This window comes from Augochlora pura, chromosome 3, assembly GCF_028453695.1.
Source record: "Augochlora pura isolate Apur16 chromosome 3, APUR_v2.2.1, whole genome shotgun sequence".
Lineage (NCBI taxonomy): Eukaryota > Metazoa > Arthropoda > Insecta > Hymenoptera > Halictidae > Augochlora > Augochlora pura.
The window spans coordinates 17,117,033-17,138,543 of NC_135774.1; the positions used below are offsets into that span (position 1 = coordinate 17,117,033).

At 28.7% G+C, this 21,511-nt stretch overlaps 2 protein-coding genes across 5 annotated transcripts; both read left to right on the forward strand.

The window, feature by feature from the left end:
• The first annotated feature begins 3,015 nt into the window (after window positions 1–3,015).
• On the forward strand, window positions 3,016–5,658 carry Tif-ia (RNA polymerase I-specific transcription initiation factor RRN3 homolog Tif-IA). 2 transcript variants are annotated; one of them, XM_078176919.1, is made up of 9 exons: window positions 3,016–3,183; window positions 3,396–3,599; window positions 3,702–3,921; window positions 3,998–4,103; window positions 4,186–4,338; window positions 4,410–4,504; window positions 4,631–4,892; window positions 4,965–5,143; window positions 5,220–5,658. In XM_078176919.1, the coding sequence occupies exons 2-9, from the start codon at window positions 3,396–3,398 to the stop codon at window positions 5,567–5,569; spliced, it is 1,569 nt and encodes a 522-aa protein (XP_078033045.1). In that variant the 5' UTR covers window positions 3,016–3,183; the 3' UTR covers window positions 5,570–5,658. The 2 variants fall into 2 exon arrangements, with proteins under 2 accessions (XP_078033045.1, XP_078033044.1); XM_078176918.1 differs by having other exon boundaries at window positions 4,410–4,892.
• A 656-nt stretch (window positions 5,659–6,314) lies between these two features.
• Window positions 6,315–21,251, forward strand: LOC144479093 (uncharacterized). Of its 3 annotated transcripts, XM_078197599.1 has the most exons (20): window positions 6,315–6,493; window positions 9,079–9,435; window positions 10,985–11,109; window positions 11,383–11,549; window positions 11,634–12,497; window positions 12,589–12,758; window positions 12,842–12,881; window positions 14,022–14,189; window positions 14,497–14,632; window positions 17,291–17,497; window positions 17,796–17,930; window positions 18,022–18,198; window positions 18,279–18,430; window positions 19,073–19,155; window positions 19,224–19,556; window positions 19,633–19,900; window positions 19,993–20,075; window positions 20,165–20,384; window positions 20,473–20,906; window positions 21,001–21,251. In XM_078197599.1, exons 2-20 carry the CDS (start codon window positions 9,194–9,196, stop codon window positions 21,128–21,130), a joined length of 4,134 nt encoding a protein of 1,377 aa, XP_078053725.1. In that variant the 5' UTR covers window positions 6,315–6,493; window positions 9,079–9,193; the 3' UTR covers window positions 21,131–21,251. The 3 variants fall into 3 exon arrangements, with proteins under 3 accessions (XP_078053725.1, XP_078053726.1, XP_078053727.1); XM_078197600.1 differs by lacking the exon at window positions 14,022–14,189; XM_078197601.1 differs by lacking the exon at window positions 9,079–9,435.
• Window positions 21,252–21,511: the final 260 nt, after the last annotated feature.

The window sequence follows — 21,511 nt, forward strand, 5'->3', positions numbered from 1 at the left end:
ACATATGGCCTGATATATTGTATTACGATCATAAAAACTTAGAAATCAAAATACATAATATCTTTAATCGTGACGACCAAGAAAAATGGCGCACGAAACAGAGGTAAGATACACCCTTCAAGTAGGATGTGATATATAAGAAGATATACTCTATTTTGACCATATTAGGGCGCAGGCTTGAATTATACAGTGATGCCTCAGATATCTTTACCTCACTATATGTGTCTTTTTATCCCCACCATTTTAATTTGCATCCAGCTTCACGCAGTTGCTTTGGAAAGAGAACAGAAGATGACCGAGAGAAACAGAACGAAAGCAACGAGTTCTATGTGCAAGTGTCAACAGGGACGAGAATATAGTGCTCCATCTAAAATACTCGGCGCGATATTCGACTTGTACATTTCACCAGAGCTATGTCAACACCCATCGCAAATATGAATATAAATGCTGTATCTTTCTGAGACAATCAATTTAAAAGTTAAGGTTGTACCGAGTGCAATACAAACGATACATATCACCATATTCCTATTAAGGAACACAATTAAATTCCTATAAATTAATAATGAATAAACGCAACGTAATAACATTTATGATCAGAAAAGAGTAAGACCAAACAAATAAATAAATCCACACACTTCATTCAAAAAGCATACAATACACTTGCTATAACCTTATACTCTACTTTATAATACCAAAAAGAAAAAAAAGAGCAGAAGTGGTCACTTGATGACCATTGATAACACTGAATGACCATTACTAATCCCTAGGATGACCACAGGTCAGTAGTAATCTATGAAGGGCCATTGTGGGTCAGAGCACTTTTGTTGTATCATTTCTATTCACTATTTTGTTGTATCATTTCGAAATGGAAATAATTAAAAACGTCAAACACACAGAGTGATTTCAGAACCATATGTGTCGAAAAATCGTTACATCGAAAATATTGTGTTAATTGATAAATTTCTTGTTTCTAGTTGTTTAATAGTTATAAGAATTTCTTTCACGATGAAACCTTTTAGTACCCTTGTCTGTTTAATTAGCCAACCGTTAAACAAAATTAAATAACACAACTTGCGATAAGGAGAAACTTTTGGAGTACAAAAAAATGAATAATCCATCTTTACGTGGATGTGCCAGACGTAATAGCAATTAAAAGTTGTCAAATTCTTGTACAGGATGTCGAGAACCATGATTGCGGCACAGCCGCTACAACAACTTTTAAGTTGTTTTCCGAATTTTTCCAGGTTAAAATCGTAAGTGGAATTTGATGGGTGAATTTTTTATGTGTAGCTATAAAATCGTCTCAAAAGCAGTTCCGAAACTTTTGAGTGTTCGTGGAGTGCGAATGTTCAGAAGTGCGAACATTTTTGGAATACTACGCGTCGAAAATATCACAAACTTTTTATTCGCGAGAAATTATGGCCTGGAGACAAAGTTATCGAGGCAGTGATATTAAAATCATAATTTCATACAGATATGTATTAAACATTTAAATAGAATTTTACATGGGCACAATTATTAAGATTCTACATAGAACATCATGTATACATATAATTTAATCTGTGAACATTTCCTTCACACTCTCCACCTTCCCATATTGTGTCATCATTATTCTCTGCACAAAATAAAAATATTATTAACACTAAAATCTTTTACGAGCTTTTACGAACGAGGTTAGTGTACCGATATCATGAATCGTATATTCACTATTTACTATTTACTATTTACTATTTACTATTTACTATTTACTATTTACAATTTACTATTTACTATTTACTATTTACTATTTACTATTTACTATTTACTATTTTTAAACAAACATGTCCTGCCTGCTCTCTGATGCGAATAGTTATTATTAAATTAGCTTTGCGAATCATTCATTGAATTCTATTCGGAATTATTTAAACAAGAATATCTTTTATGTAATTTGACAGAGCTCCTTATTGATGTCTTTACTGTAAAAAGATAAATTAATAATTAAAACGTCTGTCACGGTTGAACTGCTTACTATTTTGGATTCGAAAAATTTGCCAAATATTCTTCAGACATTTTAAAATGAGGATGAACAGTGTTTTTCTTCTAATTATTATTGTCCTTTAGTGAAAGAAATTCGTAAACAAAGCCACGGATTGTATTTTCGCTAAGAAAAAAGTTACTTCAAGTGAACACATCAAAACAGTTTCAAGACTTTTTGACTATCGAAGATCGGTTCAAAAATTTGCTACATGTTATGATATTCTTTTATTCTTTTAAACTAACATTCAGGGCAATGAAATAATTAGCTGGGCTGTATCCTGCTCAATTTGTCAAATATTGTATACAAACACATATATTCGAAACATATCTTAATTAACCACTTCGGTACGGCGCGCATCGGCCACGAAATTGTGCCCACAGCCGGCACTCACCATTCGCATGCTACTTCGTGCATCGACAGTGAATCCGTTTTGCTCTTTTACAGATCTTTGACGAGAAAAGCTTATTTATGTGTATTTCTGGACGTAAACACTGCAATTGTAGAGATAAGGCAAAAGTTCTTGGCAGTCGACTATAGTCGACGCTCGGCCGTGTGCGTTCATATCACGGCCGTCGACTATAGTCGACACTCGGCTGTGCGTGTTCATCTGTGGCCGTCGACTATAGTCGACGCTCGTACCGAAGTGGTTAAGTATCGTTTGCAAATTCGCTGGTAAATATGGTCAAACATCGCGCCGCGTATGAATGCGCGAAGAAAGTGAGATCGCAAACATAATAAACAAAGCCAAGCTACATTAGTCGTCCGAGTAACTGCTTTTGATTGTGTTGTCCTGATGCCGTGCTCTTTTGCTTATTTGCCACCTCCTCTCTTGGCCTAATACTGTAAGAGCAGCACTGCTTAGTGTGAAGCGTCAACCAATCAGAGAAAGGCAGTTTCTGTACCATTTCTCTAATTTCTGAACCCTTTGCCCCTGACATGGTGCAATATGGCGAGGCAATACTGTACATTTCAGTCCCCCTCTGTTCCCGTCTATTATAATGACACGTCTATGCTTCGGCTTCGACCACATGGACCCGTCGGACACATGTGGGATATTGTTAACCGAAATATTTATGCAATACAGTTTTCAAAATGTAAAGGGATACATGACTTCAAGTAACCAAGAAATACGAATACAATAAAGAATTGTAAATATATTCCTAAAGGTAAATAATATTAAGTATTTTCATTAATTTCTGTCATAACCTAATGTTGTTGCGTGCATGTGCGTAACAATTTCAGGAAACGACATGTTTCTAATTCATTTGCATTTTAATGTTAATATATGTGTTGTTGCCAATGCATGTTAAAATAAACCTCATAGTAATTGTTTTTCATAAAATGTACATACATTTAATGTCATATATCCATCAAACAGATGTCAGTTGTATCATCAAGAGTTAGTAGTGTCTCATCGATATTAAAGGCTCCAGGAGTTAGGTCTCAATTAATTGGACAAACTAATCGAGTTTACTTTAAGCTTCCAAAAAATTTAAAGAATATTATTTATAATTTCGAGAATGGTAATGGAACTAAGGATTATGAAGAATTAATATGTATCTTGCGAGATTCGAATATAAAGGTATGTAATGTTAAAGATCCAATGTATATTGAAACAGTTCTGTTGTTTTAATATAGCTTAATTCAACAATATTAATTTAATATTTGTTGTGTTTAATTATAGGATTCAGATCTCATAGAATTTTTAACAAATGTCAGACAATGTATATCATTACTCAGTCCAGTACATAAATTACTTGTTGAAACACTTCTACAAATAAAATGGACAGATCGTTCTTCAGAAGCTACATCTGCTTATAAAACATTTGTGGAGGATTTAATTTGTATGCAAATTCATTTTGCTAAAAATGTAATAGATCAGTTAGTTGAACATTTTAAGCCAGGTATATTTAATGAAAATATAATTATGCAAAAGTTCGTAAAAGTTTTTAGTGTTAATAATATTTTTATTTTGTGCAGAGAACAATGATGACACAATGTGGAAAGATGGAGAATGTAAAGAAGATGTTCAAAGATTAAATCACATACATGATGTTCTATGTAAAATCTTAAAAGTTGTGCCCATGTAAAATCCTATTTAAATGTTTAATAGATATCTGTATAAACTGATGATTTTAATATAAATTCAATGTAACATTATTTTGTAGGTCAAGTAAACTACTACTACAGTCACTTAGAGGAAGGTTTCCATATAGTGCACATGGAACTCATACACATGAAGTTTATATTTATGCATTACTTCAAATATTGGAATATGCACCTCAATTAAGATCTGACATCCTGTCTCTAATTATTAATAGGTAATGTATTTATACAAAAGAATATCTTTATCATTTCTTAAATGGAAAATGTATATCTTCTTTTGTTATAGGCTTATGGTATTAGATGTAAATATACCACGATTAGAGACAGACAATGAAGATGAAGACTTAATGGATGATAGTAGCGAATGTGACAGTACAATTGGTAATGAGAATAATGTTGAAGACAATGATATAACAGAAACAGATAAAATACATCCAATAGCTCATAAATTGGATGTGTGTATGGAACTGATTCTGACATACATGCATGACTTTTGTTTTATTGAAGGGGTTTTACAAATGGAACCTTTAAGAAGTCTTTACGCTGATATATTGCAAATATTTGAGACAGTAATATTACCTACCCATGCAAGTCAATATGTGCAGTATATTATATTCTATATTTGTAGTTTTAAAACAGCTGTTGCAGAGGTTTTTATACATTGGTTATTGCGTAAAGTCACAAATCCTAATATACCTTCTATAATACGGCAATCATCTGTAGCATATATTGCAAGTTTTCTAGTTACAGCTAATTTTATTACAACTAGGTAAATATTCACTATCTAGTATGAAATTTATAAAAAGATGCATGTTTTCTATAGTTATCTTTTTTTTGTTAGCATTGTAAAAGAGGTGCAATTTAAACTATGTAAATGGATACATGATTATATTAACCTGCAAGATCATTCAAGTTATGTAAGTAATGAGAACAAAGATCATACAGTATTCTACTCAGTATGTCAAGCGTTATTTCTCATAATTAGTAAAAGACATAATGACTATCCTGATTCAAAAAAATGTAAGTATGCTTTAATTTATTTTCACCAAATAGGAGATCTAAATTCAATTGCAATAATTTTGTCATTTATTTACAGATATGCTATATTTACAAGAGTTGGACTTAGCCAAAATTATTACTTCTAAGTTAAATCCATTGAAAGCTTGTCATCCTGAAATTCTGCATAGTTTTGCAGAAATTACGCGAATGTACCAATTGGCATATTGTTATACTATAATTGAGAACAATACACGAAGTCAACTTCCAATTTTTAATAGTCATAAGGCCACATTAACTACAATGGAGAATTTTTTTCCGTTCAGTTCGTATACTTTACAGCGAAGTAGTAAAAAACTAATTTCTTTGTTCCGTGACAATGTTACTAAGAGTAATGAATACAGAACATCCCCACAATACAAAGAAGACATTGATTACATGACTGAATAATAGACTTAAGTTTTAAAATTCAATGTATAGTATATTTTGATGTATTTTCAGTGTATATGTATTTGCCTTTTGAATAAATTAAATATTCATGACAATCTCTATTATCCCTTTTTTTGTATCTAACATTAATTTTAAAGTTCCTTGTAATCAATTTTATAATGTACTATGTTAGAACTTCGATTACATGGGTCAAACGAAGTGACAAGAATTCGCAAATAATGAAACAGTTATTTACTGCGTGAGATTTCATCTTCATTAATTTGAATCGTACATCGCTTTGCATATGGGTTGCTTTAGATTAAGTTGACAACATATAAAAAGTATTTGCATAATAGGTCATTCCGATAGTGCAAGACCGAATAATTGAAGTTTTATTTGTTTAATATTTTCTTTAAAAATATATGATTGCTTGTGTAAATAACAATATTTGTTACATTACCATTGCATGTAAATAACTTAATATTAAATACATATACGTATTCAAACTGATCAGAACGCAACTATTATTCTTAAGATTCAAATTATTTTTATTTCATAGATAAAATTTGATAAGGATATATCTATTATTCCCTTTTTCATAAATTTCACATGTTCGAAATGATAAACGTTCAACATATAGTATATAGATATTGTACATTTTTCTTAATAATTATTCGTACACTTTGCTGGACACATATTAAATTTCGCGCCGTTAACGTCTTAGAAAACCGGAGCCGGAAACTACTTCAGTGACGCAGTGGCGTAATCTTTTGCGGTCTATCGGTTGCTTCGCTATTCTTTCACGTAAACGGTAACGTAAAATGGCGAATTGGAATTGTTATTTACTTGCGCGCAGTATAACGAAATAATTTTAGTACGAATTAAGAAGTATTTGTTATTGTCGAATTTGGAATTACATATTTACTTCAACTTGCACAAACGACTGTAAGTAACATGGTTGTCAGTTATTAAAAAATTTCTAATGTGTGCTCTAGACGTCGGTTCCCATTCGAGTCGGTAATTCTACGTGTTTTTCATTCGGAAATGACAATAAAGCCGCTTTACACTTCAATTGAATGCGAATTTCTTGAATATTATTTTGACATAATTCTTACTCAATATCCTCGCGATTTTAAAATAAGGTTATGGTAAAATTCTCAAACGGTTTTACCATCATTTACGTTGCACATTTCAAGATTGTATCGTAAATATAATTTATAGTTTGTGAAAATTTGAAAGTTTTGCATTTCTTTATTCTTAATTTTAGTTTCAAACTTCATTTTGTGACATGTGAAGATTACAGATCGATTTCTTTCTTCTATTTTTAGGTTATGATTTTATGAAATTTAAATATTATGTACTTGCTTTTATATTACTGTTTCAAGTATTAGTCTGCTCTTTCAAGTGTTTCATCAACAGTAATACTGGAAGAAATAATAAACAAAATTTTGCATTTCTTGTTTCATCATGGTTTATTCTGTAATAGAATGCACAACACATGCTATGATGAAAATCTTAATAAATCTTTAAAAGTTTTTCCTTATATGCTATCAGCTGTAACATACAATGATGTGCAAAAGTAAGTATACATAATTTAAAACGCAGTAACTTCTTTTGAATTGAATGAAATCATTTGATTTTTTTTTAGATTTCAGATTGATTAGTTTACTAGAAAGTAAGTAAAATAGTATTTGCGAATATTATAATTGGTTGGAATAACAAAAAAAACAAGAATAGACATTTTTCAACTTTTTTCTTTGAACTTGTACCCAATCTGAAATTTAAAAAAAAGTTAATATCATATGGTCAAATTTTAAAATTATTGTGTTTTGAATGGTGTATACTACTTCTGTGCATTACTGTATTTCTTTAATATGAAAATTTTGTAGATTGTGTATTAAATACACATATATCGATATATGTATAGTATTACTATACAAAATAATGACCTATACTAATCATTATTTAAACATTGATAGTTATAAAACATTTGATTTGAAATAAATAACAATGTCAGTATATTTTAGATAATGAATTTGTTTTGCTTATTTCATTCACTTCATGAATTTTGTAATGTTAACATGTTATACTTTTTACTATTCAGTTTAAAAAATGTTTATATTAAAATTATGTAAATATAGATACACAAGTAATATGCAATATATAATACATATAATTTAGTTTGATACTTAATTGTGTGGGTTTTTCATATAATTATTTATGTTATTGAATATTTTATATTTTAAAAGATGATATCTGTATATTTTATATCAAAATATCTGAATTCATAAATTAAAAATGCTGTGAAATTAAGAAAAAGTTTTGAAATGTTATTTGATTTTGACATAAGTAGATACATTTATCACAATATTATATAAATCCTCTTATCATTTAAATATTCTTATGATTTATAAAAACATTAATGGACCATAGGTACAATCATTAACGTCTTATTTATATTTATGTGAGAATGCGTATTATATATTCAATAGTGGTACACATCTCATACAAAGTATAATATTTATGCGTATAATATTTTATATTTTCAAAGTATTTAATTCAACATGATAATCCTTATGAATAATATTATTTATTTCATACCAGACTGCCCACATTTAAATTTTGCTATTTGGTAACAGTTTTGAAAATTTGAATTAGTGTTGTAATATGTTGTACTCTTAAAATATTATAGTTTTTTAATATTGTTAATATGAATAATAACTAATACTATATTTCATTATTAACAGGTCTGTTTTGAATTTATGTCTTTGAAGCACATGCTGTACCATTGTTGTGCATTTTAATTGTGCATACAATTATTCAATATATTAAACATTTTTATTTGAATATAACGATTGTAAAACATGTTAGGTATTTGTTCTAAACAATTATTTGTAGGAGACTACTTAAGAAGTTAGATTTTTTACTTTATGTCCAATTATAATAAATAAATGTTTTTAATATGCTTTATATGTTTGTTCAGACCATATTTTTTGTTTGGATAAAAATTTGTTCTATTCTTTAAGATATACATATTTCTTTCAAGTACTTGTGATAATATACATGAAATAATATAGAAATCTTATGCCATAATCAGAAAAATATAAATCATTTTAATCTAAATAACTATCAGCAAATATATGAATAAATTGCCTTTTCCAAATATGTAAATTAAATATTTAATTACTATAGATTTGTAATACATTTGTATGATGCATTGTTCTTTTATTATATATAATTTGTATTGATTCTATTGTATGTTTAAAGTTTTAGTATTAACATACTGTATTGCAAGAAATTTTTACAATGTTTTGGTTATAGTAAATTAACTAGTAATTAAAATTATTTAATAACAAAAATTAGCATTCTAGTTTTTTAATAAGATTTGTTTGTATATTCTATTTCCTTTTTCTACTGAATTATATTACCTAAGTTGTCAAATAATATACTATGGAAATAGAAATGATGAATAATTTTCAAATTATTTTTAATAGGTTTTATTGAACATATACTAATTTGTTGCTCTACAGATATGATATTGATGGACTGGTGTAATCCTGTATAGTAGTGATATTAATCAATTTAATAGTAAACTACATTGACTGATTAAAAATCATATTTGCAAGCAGTTAAGTCTTGAATACTATGGCACAGTATTATAATTTTGTGACCAATGCCAGTGGTACATTAACGCTTGAAGAAGTAGAGAGAATTTGTTCTCTAGATGGGCAAAGTGTTCAATTAGTTGTTGAAGACGTAAATAACAGTGGTAATGGTTCTCAGCAATTTTTGACTTACACCACTGCATCGCAAAACAGCGGTCAAGCAATATTTTCGCAGCAAATTAACTTAGGGAATCAAGTCTCTGCAACGCAATTGGAACAAGGGTAATTTTCATACGCATGTATTTTGACCTTCCAAATATTCAAGTAGTAGCGTGATATCTATTTACTTTCAATTTTGTACATACATGTATTGACATACATTTAGGAACATAAAGATATTAAATATTTGAGGAAGAAGAAGGGGATATTGGTACGTGGCACTGGTTATTAAAATTAATTATAAATTATGAAGCATGTCAAAATTCTATACCTTTTGTATATATTTTTTGTTCGTAGGAAATATTTTCAATATATAATATAACAACATTTACATAACACTTAAACAATAAGTACTTAATTGCAATTACAATAGCAACATATAAACAGGCATATAAAATTTCATGTATATAGAAATATGTTTTGAATGAAATACAATTTTATAGGTATTTAAATTATGTGGTCATCACAACATGTAATTCCAAATATTATAACACTGTATATGAAAATATTGCACCTTTATAATAAACGCTTCTTAAGGTAGTCTTCTAATTAAGTTTGTGAAATATATATATATATGTATATGTGTATATACATTATATATATTATATATATGTATATATCATACATTTTTATTAGTACAGGTCTTAGGGGCAATAGCTACATTATCTGCTTTTATGTTATAAAACATTTTTTTGTCTGTTATTGAAGTATAGTGTACATGTGTGCCTCAAAGAAGCTTTCCATCAATACTTTTATTTTTTCAATTAATTATTAAGCATAGCATTTTAGTAGAATACTGCGATATGCACTGTAAACATAAAATGTGGGCATATATAAACTATAATATTTGTTTCAGAAGATGAATACAATACAATATTAGTACAATAACAAATGAATTGATCCATATACAATCTAACAATTTGTAGTACTGTAAAAAATAACGTATTTATGAGAACAAAATATTATCTACACTAACAATCCAGCTATCTATTAAACTATTCCTGTTTACTGTAGTTTTATTTATTATTATGATTTATTGATATATCCTTTATAGTTTTGTTCTAATCAAATAAAGAATTACTAAATTTTTACCAATTCTATGTGCCCTTCTATATATTTAAAAATAATGTATATAAAATCATCTAAACTATGACGGTTGTTATAAATTAAATATATCTATAGAAAAATTTAAATTTCACAGTTTATGCTGAATATATAATAAAAGATTCATTTTATTAAATTAAATTAGCTATGTACCGATGCACCCTCTTTTCCTCAGTATTTTCATTTATAATAGCAATACTTGGCAATTGATTTTTATGTTAATTTTTCTAAGGTATATTTGTACAACTATTACTTTATATTTATATTACTGTTACAAAACACTCCACAAAAGCAGTAACTAATATGCGTTATAGTTTTCAATGTAATAAATAACATTTATAGATGGAAAATTTTGTTATACAGTTAATTTGTGAATAATGTATAATCTAATATTAACTTCACATTTTAGAAATTATGCTATTAAAACATATGTTAGTTATATTTTCTGTATTATTGTCCAAACATTCTAGTATTTCATATCGTATTTAATTTAATGTGTTTCTTTCAGGCAAAACGTTTTTATAATCAAAACCAATACAAACGATTTGAATTCTTCTCAAGGTGTACTAAAAGCTACAGCAGTGAATGCTAGCACTGTTAGTGGAAGTATTGTAAATATTATTGATAATAAAGGTAAGATTCTTGGAATTAAAATTCATTTTTTATTGTTTAAATTTATTTAACCTATAATTGTTTATATACATTCTACAATACCCTATTTTTTCTGTATATATACTAATAATAAAAATAGGTTCATGACTATCAATTTAAACAATTTTTTGTAGTTTTCTAAACATCCTACCTTGGCAATTAAGAGTCAACAAAAATTAGTGTTTCATGTTATAGCAAAAAACAATGTAATGTGATTAGAAAATAATTTAATAAATTAATTATTATTCTGTACAGGTTCTAAGGCTTTGGTAGGTTGTAATAACGATGGACAACAAATACAATGGATAAAAATGCAGGAAAATAATGTTACACTAAATGCAGTTTCCAAACAGAATCCATTAATATCAGACAAAACTCAGACTGCCAATTTAAATGAGAATCAAAATAATACTTCCTCCCAAGTAAATATGTAGATATATACACATACATACATATGTATATTACTATGTAACTGTATATTCAATAAGAATTATGTATATTTCTAGAATCTTCTACATGGACATTGTGAATTATCATCATTGAATACTGGGATTATAAAAAGGAAACCGCTTAGGTTATATCAAAACAGAAATCGTCATTCAACAAACAGTATACAAACTGGATCCTCATCTACTCTTGAGAGAGTGAATGTAACAAGTAATATTGGACCTCAACTACAAAACGCTAATGTGTCAAATATCAGAGCATCTATACCATCATTTTGTAATAAACCAATCAGTGCTGTTGGGCAAAATGTGACCCCACTTTCAACACAAGTACATAATTCTTTGAGTACAGTGCATACAAGACCTCAAACCCCCACATTAATGCAAAAAAATTCTCTGAGACCTCTACAATCTAAGATGGAGCAAACGAGATTAAAACAAATGCAAAATGATCAAAGGTTACAAGGAAATAATATGCAACGACTACCAAACACTACATCACAATTAGCACAAGGTTCATTAAATACACAACGGCAACATACAGCCATGAATGCAGCACATCAAAGACAACAATCACAATTTCAAAAACAATCAACTTTAACACAAAAAACGCAATATGAACAATCATCTATCACATCTCCATCTCAAAACGTACAAAGTATGGATGTAGAATCATCAGATTCCTCAATTGTAGAACAACCAAATCAGCAAAATTTTTCGTCACAAACTGATTCAGAGAACAGTTCTTCTGAAAGTATCGCTTATCTTCAACAAGTTATCGATAATCCAACGAATACTATAGTTCAGCACCAAATACAGGGCAATACTGCAAAAATGTTAGTTACATTTGCAAATGGTGAACAGAGATTAATTACGTTTGACATACCAAATGAGGATTGTACGGTTCAAGACTTATTGGAGCAGGTATTAATCTTTATATTAATTAGTATAGTATACTTAAAATTTGTAAAAAATGTTTAATTTTATACATGTATGAATATATGTATATTTGTAGGCAAACATTACGTTTTGTGGATCAACAACTGTTTCTTTAGTTTCTGATCCCACGTTGGGTATAAACTACATTGTGGATACTAGATCCTCTGCAGCCACAGCACTACATGACACAGCTGAAAATGATAGTTCACAGGAAAACACAGCTACTAGTTTAGATAATTCTCATATGTAAGTTCTATATTTAATTACAAGTATATAAAATTTGTCTGTTTGTATTTGTAAGTAATAAGATGAATTATTAAATGTCTTAGTTCGCCGGATGAAAATAGCAACCCTATCCAGCAAAATGAGGTAAGTTGATAAAATACCTTTATTATTTCTTTTCAGATTATATTATTTCATTTAGAATGTTGTATAATTTTGTACTTTATATTTTATATATGATTTGTGAAAGCATGTAGGCATAGTTACAAGTTTAAATTTGCAATACATAAACTCTGAAAGTTGTTTACGTAAATTTGTATAAAAGTACTTTAATATTTAAGTACTTTAATATTTAAATATTTAAAAAAAATTATTTTTCCATTCTAAAATATATGAGTTACTTCAATTCTGATACTGAAAATCTTTGTATTAAAATGTACCATAATAAATAAACAAATATTCTGCTTTATGTTTTTATGAATGAATAACAATGATTTGTAAATAGTATAAACATGCCTCTCAATCATATCTGTAGAAACTAAAAATTCATTATTAAAAGTAAAACATAGTATTAGAAGATACTGTCATAAGCAAAAAAAAACAACTGTCATAATAACAGAGGATACCATTAAAAATGCTCATATTTCTTTTGTTATTATTATTTCACACATTAATATTAACGATATTAATTCATAGAATTGACATGATCAAAATTTGATTTTATTTTCCATATTGCTCATAGATGTCGAACGTTATCTAATTTGATTAATAAGTATTAAGTGTTAAGATAATCAAGATGATATTAAAGTCATATTGACATTAATACTCATGTTATTTATCTAGATGCAATCGTTTTTTTAGGGGATGATTTTACGAACAAAATTCTAACAAAAATAAGAAGTGATAAAATTGTGCTAGAAACTCCATCTTCGTACTAATAGAATTTTTCAATAGAACAATTATTTGATTATCATTTTATTTTGACATGTTGAATCAGCCTCTAAAACGTAGTTTAACAGAAAAGTTCTTTTTTCCTCATCTGGGAGGAATGGGGGAACGTGCGATTTTCCATCTTCTCCCACCCCTTCCAATTACGAAAACCGAGACTTTTTTCTGGCAACCTTGGTCTAATGTACTTTATACATTAGAATTCTAGAGTATTTATAAATAATTCACATTTATTTTATAGTTCCCATAGTTTTCAACATAAAATTATTTTAAAGTGAAAATTGTAGTATCATAACACATTTATAAACAGTATCTACAATAAGTTTTGTATGGAACTAGGAGCCTATGTACATTGAGGGAATGCTTGCTGTCTGTTCACACTGTGGCTTCAGTTCAGTCGACTTCAATCAGTGTTTACGATGTAAAAGAAAATTACCCAAGGATGTGAAGTCTATACCCATGACAATGGGTATACATGAAAAGAAGGAGACCATGCTATCTGTCGATGTAAGAACTGTAAAATGATAGAACACTGCTGTAGCATATTCATACTTGTCGATCCCGGTAACTGGTGCTATACAAAATATATAGTGGTACACACATAGTAATGTTCAGAAAGATATACAATTTTAACGTTCAGGAACATCTGTAGAAATCTGTTATTATATTGATGTAACAATACATCAGGTTAAGTTAGAAGTAGATTTTTATAAACATTAGCAATATTTTATTTGAATTTTCTTTCTATTTGTCATGTGCATCAATTTCCATACATGTATACTTGTAAGTGTATTTTACTGTATTATTTTTTCAGACATTTTATAAAAAAAACAATGAAAGAAATTCATCAGCAAAATTGGAGAAATTGGAACGTGATGGATCTGTTTATAAACGTGGAAGAGGGAGAGGGAGAGGTGGTTCGAGACCAAGGCCTATGCATAAAGAGCCAGGTATGACAATGACAATTTATTTCATTCAATCTTAAATATAATTGATATAATTCAAATAAGAAATATTCTTATATAGTGATAGAAGCTGTTAAATTTAAAGGAATTATGTATAAATATTTTTCTTGAAGTTGCTATCAGAATTTTCAATGTCAGTAAGTTTTTCTTATTTAGAAATTGTTGTCAATATCTAAATTGAATAAACTTTTCAAATCTTCAATCATCAATGCAAACAAATCTTCTAACAGTTTCAGTATTTTAACAACAATTCTTAAATAATATCTTAGTTTTATAGTAATATTAATAAATAAGTCTATTTTTAAACATAAAAGATAAATTTACAAAGAATAAAAGAAACTAGCTTTGAGTTGATATTCAAATATAATTATGGGTTATATTAGTTTTAAAAAAGGACATTGTTATGTTCTATTCCATTTTCATAATTTTTATTATTCTGATTAATAGGAAACATAGATTAGACGTTAATCTCTTGAACGGCACGATACACTAGTGCAAGTCTACACCTGGATAGCAGTAATTACTAAAACAGTATAAAGAAAAACTGTATGTATGGTAGAACGGGAGAAAATATGTACACATTCCTCTAAAAGTATGAGGGCATTTCTTAAAACGCGGGGTTTCTTTTTAACCTTGGATTATACGACTTGAAATCTTTTTAAATGATAACGAGACTAGTCTACTAAATAATGACTATAATGTTTCTTTTTTTAATTTTACTATTATTTAGAATGGCCAAACAGAAATAAACTTGTTTTTAACATTTTTACCTCAGCCTATAAAGAAAATTTTAAAAATGCGTTTTGTAGAACTCGATAGGTCATATGAGAGCTGAAAATTTCATCGAAGTTGGTTAACACAAAGATAAGTTATTAGCGTTGAAAGATTTTAAAAATTTATGACAGTTATTGGTAGGAAGTGTCAAAAATAGGGACAAAACTGCAATTTTTGCGATCTTTAATTATTTACAGCTTCTATCAAAGTCGACCGATTTTTATGAAATTTTCAGCATACATACAACTTCAAAAGAATTATAGTCATTGTCTAGTAGACTATTTCTATTATTATTTAAAAAAAATTCTTGTCATTTAATCCAAGTTTTATCAAAAATAAAAATAAGCACATATTCAACATGACTAAGTTAGATGAGATATCTTGTATAGTATAATAAAAACCTCATATATCGTCTATTTTACTTTCATATTTTATTATAAGTATAGACAATATTGACTAGATACTTTGCTAGTCGTAGGTATCTACACGTCTGATGATCCAGACACTATAAATGCAATTGTAAGTTTTCTAGTTCATGTTATTGTGTACAGGAGTATTAGATGTTATATTAATATTATTGTTCGAATCAAACATTTTGACACTATGCAGGTTTTCAACATTTACCGCACAACATACATGTATGCTGGCTGATAGAAGTGGAAAAATTCCTTCAGTATATATCGAAATGTAAATATTCCGTCTCTACGTGCCTCGAAATGTAAACATCGCCAGAAGTATTGATACACATGTCTAGTGAAGTTGCAGAGTCAATATTGTCTATACTTATAGTAAAATTTTGAAGTAAACTATCTCAAGAACATAAGCTCATTTCGACAAACATTATGAGGCTTTTTTTAAAATTGTATGTATATTACAAATTATACCCAATCTTATCTTAAAAGCGATTTCAAAACCTATGGTCTCCCCTTGTCAGATTAGTTTGATAGTGTGATGCATCAACTCAAAGTTTAATACGATACAGTTTTGCAAATAAACAGATTTGACATAGGCATTGAGATATAGAAGGAATTTCATAATCCGTGTATGTAAACTATTGCCGCCGTGAATGGACTTTGATCATGACATATACATATAAGGACTTATCTTTGTTACTATTACTATTGTTTCCATACTGTGCGAATACTGCACCCGCTTCTAAGTAGGAACAACCCCATCTTTCCAATAATTAATTATAAAATACAGAAAAGTGAATCTAATTTATAAAAGGTAGATTCTTTGTACTTAACCTCGAGACAAGAAATCTTGTACACTGAAAAGGTTAAGGAAACTAAATTAAAGATATAAAATAATTCAAAACATGGTTGGAAAAATAAATCATTTCTTTGCACTGTGGAGCCATCATTAATAAACCTATGGCAAGCCAAGTAAATACTATAGTCATAAATTTAATGTGGGAATAATATTGTACTTCGTCCAAAGTCTGAACTAAATTCTGAATGATAGATAGTTATTACAAAAATTGGAGAACTGATACATAATATTGCATCACGAGGTATCTAATTCAAAAAGTTGAATGAACGATATTGCGTCATAAGTTGCAATTGTGAAGAGGTTAAGATATGTAAGTGTGTATGTAAGTACATGCGTGCAACATGGTGTCTATATTAACCTCAAAACAGCCGCCCGAACGTGACAGAATATCTAAGTAGGCATAACATATCAAATGATTCAGTGGTCTGAGAGTTACAAATATGTTACGGTTCCATTTAAAAAAGAAAAAAAAACTTAGCGGCATTAATGGTTAATAATTTATTAATGGCATTAATAAATAAATAATATTATTTTATGATGGAAATAATGCTACTATTTGTAATCTTTCATGTCTCACACATGATATTTGTTGTATAGAATGTTTAACAATTTCATCGGATGAAGAAGAGGAAGGCAAAAATAAATCATTGGAGGGCTCTAATAACAGTACATTTTCACATATTACAAGTAATAATTTTAATGAAGAAATGGACACCATTCTTGAAAAGGAACCAGTAATTACAAACAATTCTATTTCTAGCACAAGTACAGATTATGCTATGGATAGTGAAGATGTAACAAAAGGTAATTTTTAATTATGTTGTGTAATGTACACAAACATAATGTATCTGTGCTGAAGGGTTATTAAAGACAAACATTTTTTTTATATTATTAATTTAAGAAATAGAAATTACATTATCAAAAGCAGATATACAGTGTACAGTCTAATAAAATTAAACTAGTTACACTCATACTTTAGTGACAAATTTATTTATGTTGGCAAATCTAATTTGATGATAATTAATATTTTTGCCATATAAATATTATCATCACCTAAAATAAATTAGTAAATGAATAGCATATATAGTTTAACATTTTTCAGATAATTCTGTTTCATCTCCTCATACCTCTGTGGTGTGTCGAACTGTAAGGATAGGATCTTATAAATATGTTCCTCGGGAGAGAGTTTTAATCTCCCAACATGGAGTCAGATTTGGTGTTCCGTTATTGGAAGATGGTAAATTGAAATCTATTACTAATTATCGTAATAATACCTGGTTTGTGATAATTCATTTAATCAATTATTTGATCCAATGTATTTTTTTTAGATAAAGTCTTTGTGTCATTAGAAGTTAAATTACAAGATCTTGTAAAAGTACTCATTCATTTTGGCAAATCAATGCCAGTGCTCTTCTTTTATACATCTACCAACACTGGTGCTATGATTCGTGAATTACTAGGAATGCAGGATCCCAAAGGACCATACTATGATCCTGCAGGAAAAGGTATTAGCTTAGGATTGGAATATATATTATACACCATGAGTAAACACAAATGTACATAAATATAATGTTTTTTAATGTAGACCATACACATAAGCGGATAACTTTACTGCCTGAGAAATTATCTGAGGAATCAAAAGTTGTGCTTAAAAGCTTATTTTCACGGAAAGGATTATTAGAAGAATTAAGTTCGAAAGAAGCAAATGACATCCTCGTTCGAGCATCACCAAAAGATGTGTGTAAAAAGAAACGTAGAAAATAATTTCCATGAATTTCTTTTACAACTTGTAAAACATATAAACATGTATATATACAGTATGTTTTATAAAAACTTTGAGATGATATTCAGAAAATAAATACAAAACATTGGAAAACAGCATTAAAGTTCACTTACAATATTATGATGCAATTACCTAATATTACGTATATACTACAATATTTTTTAATATAACCTTGGAACGTTTTCACTGTATGCTATTAGCTACAATCTCTATGGCATTCTTATTTGATGATACAGTTGTTTCAGAGTGTACACTTGCAATTCATAACATTTTGTACATGAAGGCTTAATGAAAAATGAATGTACACCCTCAAACTTCTATGTTACTGAATAAGAATTTTGTGCATACCGATACCGGCGGAATATACTGAAAATCTCCTTAGAAGTATGTAGAAATTTTATGAAGATATAGTATAAAATAAAAGAGATTGCAGACAATGTTAGGCAATTGCATCTTAGCAATGTAAATGAACTTTACTCATTTTTAATTTTTAAAAAATATTAACTTCTTTGTTAGATATTGCCCTAATGCAAGTTGTTAAATATACTGTATAATAATAAAATGAATATCCTCATGAGTAATTTTGATCATTTCAGAGTTCACAAATTCAAAGTTTATCAAGAAGAGACAGTCAACCATCTTCATTAAATAATTCTAATATTAACGGCGGAATACAAACGTAAGAAATATATTTAGTTTTATACAATATTTTATTATTCATTCAACATAATAAATTGTTATTTACAGAATAACTGTATATCCTCCACCACCTGCAAAGGGTGGCATAGCCATTAATACTGAAGATTATTTATGTCTCGGCGAAGACCAGTTTTTAAATGACGTTATTATAGACTTCTACTTGAAATATTTGACATTAGAAGTTCTTTCACAGAGTGATCATCAAAGAACACATGTATTTAGTTCATACTTTTATAAACGGCTGACAAGCCCACATACCCAAGCTGTTGAAAGTAATGTTCCTCTTTCACCTGCTGCAAAAAGACATGTAAGAGTGCAAAAATGGTCAAAGAATGTAAACATATTTGAAAAAGACTTTGTTATAATTCCTATAAATGAGCAGTAAGTGTTTACAATGTTAAGGATTTGTTATTCATTTATTTTTTTAATCGTTTGTTACATAAACAATATATTGCAGTGCCCACTGGTTCTTGGCTATTATTTGTTTTCCTGGATTGGTGGGCGAAGTCTCTACAAATCGTACCCATTCCTCGGAAAACAATATTCGTAAGACTGTACAGAAAAGTAAAAAGTTAAAAGAAGTCAAACTACAAGCTGTTACGATTGGTAGCACTACACTGGCACCTGTGACAACTACTATAACTATAGATCAACCTGACGATGGCTCTGAGAGGGATGAAGCAGAAGGTGATGATGACGAAATGGAAATGGAAAGCGAAGAAGATGTAAGTCTATTTTTTAAATAATTGTAAAATTTAATACGATGGATAATATTCGTACAATTTGCAAAATGTATCATTTCTAATTTTTAAATTAGGATGAATCTGAAAATACAGATTTTAAAAGTCATTCGTCAAAAATAGAACAAAATGTGCCACAGGAAACAGATACTATTAAAGTGTGAGTAGTTTGTGTCTATTAATGAGAGATTTAACATAGTATTGAGTGCAATTTTTATTATTTATTTTATTTACTTTTATTGATTATAGACCGTGCATCTTAATATTTGACTCACTTGCTGGCGCAAGTAGAGCAAGAGTGGTAGCTACGTTAAGGGATTATTTGAGTTGCGAATATGTTGCAAAAATGGGAAGTGAGAAAGTATTTTCAAAGGATACTATTAAAGGAGCATCGTTGAAAGTTCCTCAGCAATCAAATTTTACTGATTGCGGCTTATATGTATTACAATATGTGGAGAGCTTCTTTAAAGTAAGATTATGTCGAAATTATTTTATATTACTATTATTGCCAACGAATAAGATTAAATGCTGATTGCGCAATAACGATACATTTTCAGAATCCCATTAAAGATTATACATTACCAATTAAGACGTTGAAAAATTGGTTTGAAGAAATAACTGTGACGCGGAAAAGGGAAGAACTTTCTAAACTATTAATTACATTAACGAATGCAACCAAAGGAGATAAAAATATTACCATACCTATTGTAAACTTTCCAACACAAGATGGTAAATTAAAAACTAAGGCTGAAAATCACGTTGATATAAAGTCGATAAAGTCCGATGTAGAAGATAAAAAAAAGTCTACGTTAGATGGCGAGAGTCGTGTTAGTAACAATATGCCAAATCAAACAGAAAATATCGAACCAACTAATGAAGTAATTAGTAGGACTACTTATCAGATCATTCCTTATTCTCCATGTACAAGTTCCAGTTCGAATGAAAGTGTTTCAACAGAAATGTTTACAGAATGTAAAACACCTCAACCGAGGTAAGTATTCGATTTCACGAATCGAATAATACAAGTTGAATAACAAGATTTTATCATGCACATAAATTCTCTAAATATATATTTTTGTTTTTAGATCGTCAAGTGAAATGATGTCATATTTAAAATCGAAACGAATTCCCAGGTTAATGTTAAAATCAGAGAATCAAGACGACCCGCAAGCGGCCAAAAAGCACAAAGGAGAGTCTTTTGATTCTTGTAAATAAAGTTTACTTTCTTTTTTATAACGATAAAAATTGAAGTTAACCCGCATTCATAAACAAACATGGAATCATTTACTTATGTAATAAATGTAGTTAATACTTCGTAAAATGAATAAAAACATTCAATCATAATTGTGTACATTTTTAATCTAGTGTTGTGTTTGGTCAATTTTTATTTTTACAAAGTTATTATCGAGTATACATTGGACATGTTAACAAAGAAAAATTCTACATTTTAGGGATAAAATTAAAATCAAATTTATGGATACTCCCTAAAATTTATAATAATAATATTTTGTAATTTTGCTGATAACAAAAAGAAGAAAGATACATAAATTGCTGGGAGAAGCAATTTCAAATTAAGATATCTACAATATTTGTAAT

Coding starts and splice junctions, on each gene's coding strand:
- Tif-ia (XM_078176918.1), top strand. CDS start 3,396: ATGTCAGTTGTATCATCAAGAGTTAGTAGTGTCTCATCGATATTAAAG. Junction 4,339..4,409: donor CTGTCTCTAATTATTAATAG/GTAATGTATTTA, acceptor CTTTTGTTATAG/GCTTATGGTATTAGATGTAA. Junction 5,144..5,219: donor CTATCCTGATTCAAAAAAAT/GTAAGTATGCTT, acceptor ATTTATTTACAG/ATATGCTATATTTACAAGAG.
- LOC144479093 (XM_078197599.1), top strand. CDS start 9,194: ATGGCACAGTATTATAATTTTGTGACCAATGCCAGTGGTACATTAACG. Junction 12,498..12,588: donor TTCAAGACTTATTGGAGCAG/GTATTAATCTTT, acceptor GTATATTTGTAG/GCAAACATTACGTTTTGTGG. Junction 14,190..14,496: donor AGACCATGCTATCTGTCGAT/GTAAGAACTGTA, acceptor TTATTTTTTCAG/ACATTTTATAAAAAAAACAA.